General features: G+C 51.8%; 1 protein-coding gene across 1 annotated transcript; it reads left to right on the plus strand.

Moving 5' to 3' along the window:
* Positions 1-446: 446 nt before the first annotated feature.
* On the plus strand, positions 447-2261 carry LOC135932669 (zinc finger protein 729-like; the record flags this gene model as incomplete). The annotated part of the gene is made up of 1 exon (XM_065470225.1): positions 447-2261. A coding segment is annotated over one exon (1815 nt), but the record flags the coding sequence as incomplete, so codon positions are not given.
* Between the last annotated feature and the right edge of the window lie 5965 nt (positions 2262-8226).

The following is an 8226-nucleotide window of genomic DNA, read 5'->3' on the forward strand; positions in this document are numbered from 1 at the left end:
GCAGCATTATCTTTTCCATCCCGGGCTCCTCCATATACACGGAATCTACATTCACAACCAAAAAACTCAGAGGTTACAAGAAGATACAAACATAATTTTTTATCGGCACACATTGAAACAACAATATCAAAAATTGAACTCACATTTTTTTATGAGTAAAATATTTTCTCCACTTATCAATATTTCTTCAATATGTATTTTTCATTACGACTGTCATTGTAGCACATCATTGAAATGTGATACTATCACCAGAAACTGATGGTAACACACCTACAATGTGTTTGTTGACATGTTTGATTCCACTAATAGAGGGAGTTTCAGTTTCTTCCATGACTGCATTTCACTCACTGCCTCTGTTTGTATCTCTGTCACTGCAGGACCAACATGGAGCGAGAAGTCAGCACTCTCAGGAGGCCGACAAACCTCACAGAAGAAAGGGAGAGAAAACATACAGCTGTGAGTTGTGTGGAAAGGCTTTCGCCCAGGCTGGAAGTTTAAAAAGACACCAACTCATCCACAGGGGAGTTAAACCTTACAGCTGTGATGAGTGTGGGAAGGATTTTACCCGGGCTGAAACTTTAAAAACACACCAACTCATCCACAGTGGAGTTAAACCGTACAGCTGTGATGAGTGTGGGAAGTATTTTACCCGGGGTGGAGACTTAAAAAGACACCAACTCATCCACAGTGGAGTTAAACCGTACAGTTGTGACTTGTGTGGAAAGTCTTTTACCTGGGCTGAAAACTTAAAAACACACCAACTCATCCACAGTGGATTTAAACCTTACAGCTGTGAGTTGTGTGGAAAGTCTTTTGCCCAGGCTGGAGGTTTAAAAAGACACCAACTCATCCACAGGGGAGTTAAACCGTACAGTTGTGACTTGTGTGGAAAGTCTTTTACCTGGGCTGAAAACTTAAAAACACACCAACTCATCCACAGTGGATTTAAACCTTACAGCTGTGAGTTGTGTGGAAAGTCTTTTGCCCAGGCTGGAGACTTAAAAAGACACCAACTCATCCACAGTGGAGTTAAACCGTACAGTTGTGACTTGTGTGGAAAGTCTTTTACCTGGGCTGAAAACTTAAAAACACACCAACTCATCCACAGTGGATTTAAACCTTACAGCTGTGAGTTGTGTGGAAAGTCTTTTACCGAGTCTGGAGGTTTAAAAAGACACCAACTCATCCACAGTGGAGTTAAACCTTACAGCTGTGAGTTGTGTGGAAAGTCTTTTACCCAGGCTGGATGCTTACAAAGACATGGCCTCATCCACAGTAGATTTAAACCTTACAGCTGTGACTTGGGTGGAAAGTCTTTTACCCAGACTCGAGACTTAAAAAAACACCAACTCATCCACAGGGGAGTTAAACCTTACACCTGTAACTTGGGTGGAAAGTCTTTTACCCAGACTCGAGACTTAAAAAAACACAAACTCATCCACAGGGGAGTTAAACCTTACAGCTGTGACTTGGTTGGAAAGTCTTTTACCCATGCTCGAGACTTAAAAAACCACCAACTCATCCACAGGGGAGTTAAACCTTGCAGCTGTGACTTGTGTGGAAAGTCTTTTACCCAGGCTGGAGACTTAAAAAAACACCAACCCATCCACAGGGGAGTTAAACCTTACAGCTGTGATGAGTGTGGGAAGGATTTTACCCGGACTGGACATTTAAAAACACACCAACTCATCCACAGTGGAGTTAAACCGTACAGCTGTGACTTGTGTGGGAAGTATTTTACCCGGGGTGGAGACTTAAAAAGACACCAACTCATCCACAGGGGAGTTAAACCGTACAGTTGTGACTTGTGTGGAAAGTTTTTTACCCGGGCTGAAAACTTAAAAACACACCAACTCATCCACAGTGGATTTAAACCTTACAGCTGTGAGTTGTGTGGAAAGTCTTTTGCCCAGGCTGGAGGTTTAAAAAGACACCAACTCATCCACAGTGGAGTTAAACCTTACAGCTGTGAGTTGTGTGGAAAGTCTTTTACCGAGTCTGGAGGTTTAAAAAGACACCAACTCATCCACAGTGGAGTTAAACCTTACAGCTGTGAGTTGTGTGGAAAGTCTTTTACCCAGACTCGAGACTTAAAAAAACACCAACTCATCCACAGGGGAGTTAAACCTTACACCTGTGACTTGGGTGGAAAGTCTTTTACCCAGACTCGAGACTTAAAAAAACACCAACTCATCCACAGGGGAGTTAAACCTTACAGCTATGACTTGGTTGGAAAGTCTTTTACCCATGCTCGAGACTGAAAAAACCACCAACTCATCCACAGGGGAGTTAAACCTTACAGCTGTGACTTGTGTGGAAAGTCTTTTACCCAGGCTGTAGACTTAAAAAAACACCAACCCATCCACAGGGGAGTTAAACCTTACAGCTGTGACTTGGGTGGAAAGTCTTTTACCGAGGCTGGAGGCTTTAAAGCACACCAACTCATCCACAGTGGAGTTAAAGCGTACAGCTGTGACTTGTATGGTAAAGCTTTTGCTCAAAGTCGAAACTTACAGAAGCATCTAGTTACCCACTCTGGAAATAAGGCGTACAGCTGCAACTTTTGTGGAAAAAGTTTTAGTGAAAAACACTACCGAAATATTCACCTACGGATTCACACTGGAAATGATGTTTACTGCTGTGATCAGTGTGGAAAACTGTTCACAACAGATGCACAGTTACAACAACACATGTTTAGCCACACTGAGGAGAGACCTTACAAATGTGACCTGTGTGAGAAGACTTTTAAATCTCCACATAAGCTTAATAAACACCAACAGATCCACACAACAAGAGTAACTCTACAAGTGCAGTTAATGTGACTTATGTATTTATCTTTTTATCCTGTATTTTTAACCTGATTGTTTGGAACAAGTCTCATCAGTAAACTTATGGAGTCGTTTTCGCCTAGTAATCTGAGTGTTATAATGTAAACAGTAAAATGTAATTGGACGTTGGCAGAGATGCTCTTTGTTTCAGGCAACATTCAGGATAAAAATAAAAAAAAGCAGAGCAACACAGATGGATCCAGTTCTCAACCCTGTTGTCACTGTGGGGGTGGGAAAGAGTTCCTCTGTGACGTTTGTGAAACAACTTCCAATCATCAACGGGACCTAAAACCACATCAACGTAGACACACTGGAGACAAAATGAACTATTGCAAAGAATGTGGGAGAGGCTTCCACACACCAAGTACATTAAAAATACATGAACTCTTCCACAGTGGGGTAAAAAAGCACATCTGTGACCATTGTGGGTCATCCTTCACCACTGCATGTGAGCTTAAAGAAAAAGCATAAATGAATCCACACAGGAGAGACACCATAGAAGTGCAGACACTGTGACAAAAGCTTCTCACAATCAGGTCATCATAACAAACATGAACGTACACACATGGAAGTGAACTTCAGCTGTGACCAGTGTGACAAGAGCTTCAGGAATGTCAGTTCATACTCCGAACACAAACGATCCCACACTGTAAATAAACTGTTTCACTGTTACCAATGTGCAAAAACATTCACTTCATTATCTGCTCTGTGCAAACATCAGCCTGATCATGCAGGACTGAAATCACTGGATCACAATGAATCTGAAGAGAGACAAAGATCCTCTTCTGGTTTCAGGGTCAGACTTAAAAACCTTGAGATCAGGCTCCACAGAGTTCAGATGGAATCTCCTGTAAAGAGTGTCAGCTGATGTCACACTTGGATCTGATGAGGTAGCTCTGATTTCAGGACCTGCAGTGAATAATCCTGAATGTTACATTTAGGAAGTTGCATGTATAGATATGCATATCAAGTTCATGTTTTTTTCCTTTGGGGGATTTTAATTCTCTAAAATGTTTTCTATGTTACATTTTAATCTTTGTTCCCTTAGGACACAGTAGTGTTTAGTAGTTGTACTTGTTACTGTATTATTAAAGTTATAGGAATGTCTTTTCTTTTTCTTTTCTTTAAATCCAAACTGGTATTCTATCAAAAATCACATATGGATATGTATATCATTTCTTTTATTTGAACTTTTTTAGCTTTTCCAAAATTAACTTTTTTTATGTATTCATTGCATGTTTCACGTCAGTTAAATTTCAATTCTTCATTCATATTTAATATTTTGCTGTGGTAAAATCTTCTCTTAAATCCTTTTTCTCCCAAAACTGCAAATTATTACACAGCAGTTGCTCTTAAAACTTCCAAAATGAACTAAATCTGTCCACCAGCTTTGAAACAACAGCTGCTGTGACTTTGTGTCCATAAAAAAGAAACTCAAGCTGAACTGGTTTTGGACTGTACTTCCATGAAATACCATTGTTTATTTTTACCAGAAGATGGAGCAGTGAGGCTGTGTAACCTTAATTTAATTAGGGAAGGAACACAATATTCACAGTGGCAGCAAAGAACTGTTAAAAGTTAAAAACAGCAACACACATCAGGACCATTTTAAAGATCACAGGTGACTACTTTTAGTTAATTCAACCCTATTTAACATCTATTTTTGGCTCCTCCTTTCACTTTAGTTGTCACGCCCGGTGTGGCAGGCGTGTGGAGATTATAGAGAGGACCCAAAAGGCGGCAGCTCTGGTGCAGGTGAGTCTTTATTTACACGCGTGGGCACAAACAACAAAGGCAGGTGAACAAGAACTGAAAAACCTAAACTGGGAAGAGCTAACAAACAAACCTGAAACCTTGGGTCGAGAAACGGAGATGCAGGGAGAAAAACACGAGAACACGGAGGGGAGCAACACAGACGAACCAGCAACTAACAGAGGCAGACACGAGGTTTAAATACACAGAAGGATAACGAGGGAATGAGACACAAAAGGAGGGCACAGCTGGGAGTAATCAGACCTGACGAGACAGGGGAAAGTAAACTGAACACACTGAGATAAGACAGAGACTTTCACAATAAAACAGGAACTACACATACAAGGACACACACGGGCTGAACACAGTAAACACTAAACAAAGGAAAAGCAGAGCCAAAATCACACTAAAAGAGAAACGCAAAACGCTGGGTCAACCGGACCCAGGATCATGACAGTACCCCCCCCTCAAAGGCTGGCCCCAGACAGCCCAAAACAAGAAAACCAAGAAACGCCCAAAAACAGAAAACAACCCGACCAGGGCGGGCGGCGGGGGCCCAGGAAGGAGGGCCCGAAGCCAAAACAAAACAGGAGCACCAGAAAACACAACACGAGCCCAAAACCAAAAGAAGACAAAAAGGAAACACACCAGAGCACAGAAAAACAGTCCAAAACAGAACACCTCAGGGGGCCGGCCGTGAGGACGGCGACGTGGACACAGTTCAGGGGGACGGCCAGGGGGCCGACAGCACCGGAGCCCAAACAGTTCAGGGGGCCGGCCGTGCGGAAGGCAGCGGGGGCCACGTGGAAGCAGTTCAGGAGGCCGGCCGTGCGGAAGGCTGCGGCGGCGACTCAGGCGAAAGGCGTCCGGGGGCCGGCCGTGCGGAAGGCCACGGTGGCGATGTGGACCCAGGTCAGGGGGCCGGCCCGGGGGCCGACAACCCAGGAGCCCGGACAGTTCAGGGGGCCGGCCGTGAGGACGGCAGCGGCGCCGACGTGGGCACAGTTCAGGGGGTCGGCCGTGAGGACGGCAGCGGCGGCGACCCAGGCGGAGGCGGTCCGGGGGCCGCCCACGACGGCGATGTCGCCTGGCCAGTGGCCTGGAAGGTGGCCGGTCAGCTGCGGACCCCGACGGGGTAGGACCAGGCGACGCTGAAGACTCGGAGGCTGGACCAGGCGACGCTGAAGACTCGGAGGCCGGACCAGGCGAAGCTGATGAGGCCGCAGGTGACGACTCGGAGGCCGGACCAGGCGAAGCTGATGAGGCCGCAGGTGACGACTCGGAGGCCGGACCAGGCGAAGCTGATGAGGCCGCAGGTGACGACTCGGAGGCCGGACCAGGCGAAGCTGATGAGGCCGCAGGTGACGACTCGGAGGCCGGACCAGGCGAAGCTGATGAGGCCGCAGGTGACGACTCGGAGGCCGGACCAGGCGAAGCTGATGAGGCCGCAGGTGACGACTCGGAGGCCGGACCAGGCGAAGCTGATGAGGCCGCAGGTGACGACTCGGAGGCCGGACCAGGCGAAGCTGATGAGGCCGCAGGTGACGACTCGGAGGCCGGACCAGGCGAAGCTGATGAGGCCGCAGGTGACGACTCGGAGGCCGGACCAGGCGAAGCTGATGAGGCCGCAGGTGACGACTCGGAGGCCGGACCAGGCGAAGCTGATGAGGCCGCAGGTGACGACTCGGAGGCCGGACCAGGCGAGGCTGATGAGGCCGCAGGTGACGGCGTGGAAGCCGGAGACGAAGAGGCCGCAGGTGACGGCGTGGAAGCCGGAGACGAAGAGGCCGCAGGTGACGGCGAGGAAGCCGGAGACGAAGAGGCCGCAGGTGACGGCGAGGAAGCCGGAGACGAAGAGGCCGCAGGTGACGGCGAGGAAGCCGGAGACGAAGAGGCCGCAGGTGACGGCGAGGAAGCCGGAGACGAAGAGGCCGCAGGTGACGGCGAGGAAGCCGGAGACGAAGAGGCCGCAGGTGACGGCGTGGAAGCCGGAGACGAAGAGGCCGCAGGTGACGGCGTGGAAGCCGGAGACGAAGAGGCCGCAGGTGACGGCGAGGAAGCCGGAGACGAAGAGGCCGCAGGTGACGGCGAGGAAGCCGGAGACGAAGAGGCCGCAGGTGACGGCGAGGAAGCCGGAGACGAAGAGGCCGCAGGTGACGGCGAGGAAGCCGGAGACGAAGAGGCCGCAGGTGACGGCGAGGAAGCCGGAGACGAAGAGGCCGCAGGTGACGGCGAGGAAGCCGGAGACGAAGAGGCCGCAGGTGACGGCGAGGAAGCCGGAGACGAAGAGGCCGCAGGTGACGGCGTGGAAGCCGGAGACGAAGGCACTGCAGCTGGCGGCGTAGATGGTGAGGCTGCAGCTGGCGTGAATGAAGAGGCGGCAGCTGGCGTGGAAGCCAGAGACGGAAGCGCTGCAGCTGGCGGCGGCGTGGAAGCCGGAGGCGGCGGCGCTGCAGCTGGCGGCGGCGTGGAAGCCGGAGGCGGAGGCGCTGCAGCTGGCGGCGGCGTGGAAGCCGGAGGCGGCGGCGCTGCAGCTGGCGGCGGCGTGGAAGCCGGAGGCGGAGGCGCTGCAGCTGGCGGCGGCGTGGAAGCCGGAGGCGGAGGCGCTGCAGCTGGCGGCGGCGTGGAAGCCGGAGGCGGAGGCGCTGCAGCTGGCGGCGGCGTGGAAGCCGGAGGCGGAGGCGCTGCAGCTGGCGGCGGCGTGGAAGCCGGAGACGGAGGCGCTGCAGGCTGGACGGATCCCTTGGACCCTCCAGCGACGACAGGAGGCAAAGGCCGGAGCGGTCCCTTGGACCCTCCAGCGACGACAGGAAGCAAAGGCCGGACGGATCCCTTGGACCCTCCAGCGACGACAGGAAGCAAAGGCTGGAGCGGTCCCTTGGACCCTCCAGCGACGACAGGAAACGAAGGCCGGAGCGGTCCCTCGGACCCTCCAGCGACGACAGGAAACGAAGGCCGGACGGGCCCCTTGGACCCTCCAGCGACGACAGGAAACGAAGGCCGGAGCAGTCCTTCGGACCCTCCAGCGGAGACACGAAAAGGCCGGAGCGGTCCCTCGGACCCTCCAGCGGAGACACGAAGGAGAGAGTCCACCAGCTGACATAAAGGCAGCTGGCAATGCGCTGAGCACTGGTTCTGCCCTGGCAACGCTGACGTGGTGTGGTTCTCAGGGGGCTGCTTAAACCTCAGGGGTCCAGTACTAGCTGGGGGGTGAAACTTAGCTTCTGGGGAGGCCCTGGAGTGCATTACGGTGCTTGAAGCAGCTACGGTGCGAGAAACTCCCTGGGTGGAACACAAACTTTTTCCCTGCAAAAGGTGAGTGTGTGAGGCTGGCGACGGAATGAGCGGCGGAGCTACGGGGGACACTGGAGCTACGGGGGACACTGGAGCTACGGGGGACACTGGAGCTACGGGGGACACTGGAGCTACGGGGGACACTGGAGCTACGGGGGACACTGGAGCTACGGGGGACACTGGAGCTACGGGGGACACTGGAGCTACGGGGGACACTGGAGCTACAGGCGGCACAGGGGCCTGGGCTACAGGCGGCACAGGGGCCTGGGCTACAGGCGGCACAGGGGCCTGGGCTACAGGCGGCACAGGGGCCTGGGCTACAGGCGGCACTGGGGCCTGGGCTACAGGCGGC

This window comes from Pelmatolapia mariae, linkage group LG3_W (genome assembly GCF_036321145.2).
Source record: "Pelmatolapia mariae isolate MD_Pm_ZW linkage group LG3_W, Pm_UMD_F_2, whole genome shotgun sequence".
NCBI lineage: Eukaryota > Metazoa > Chordata > Actinopteri > Cichliformes > Cichlidae > Pelmatolapia > Pelmatolapia mariae.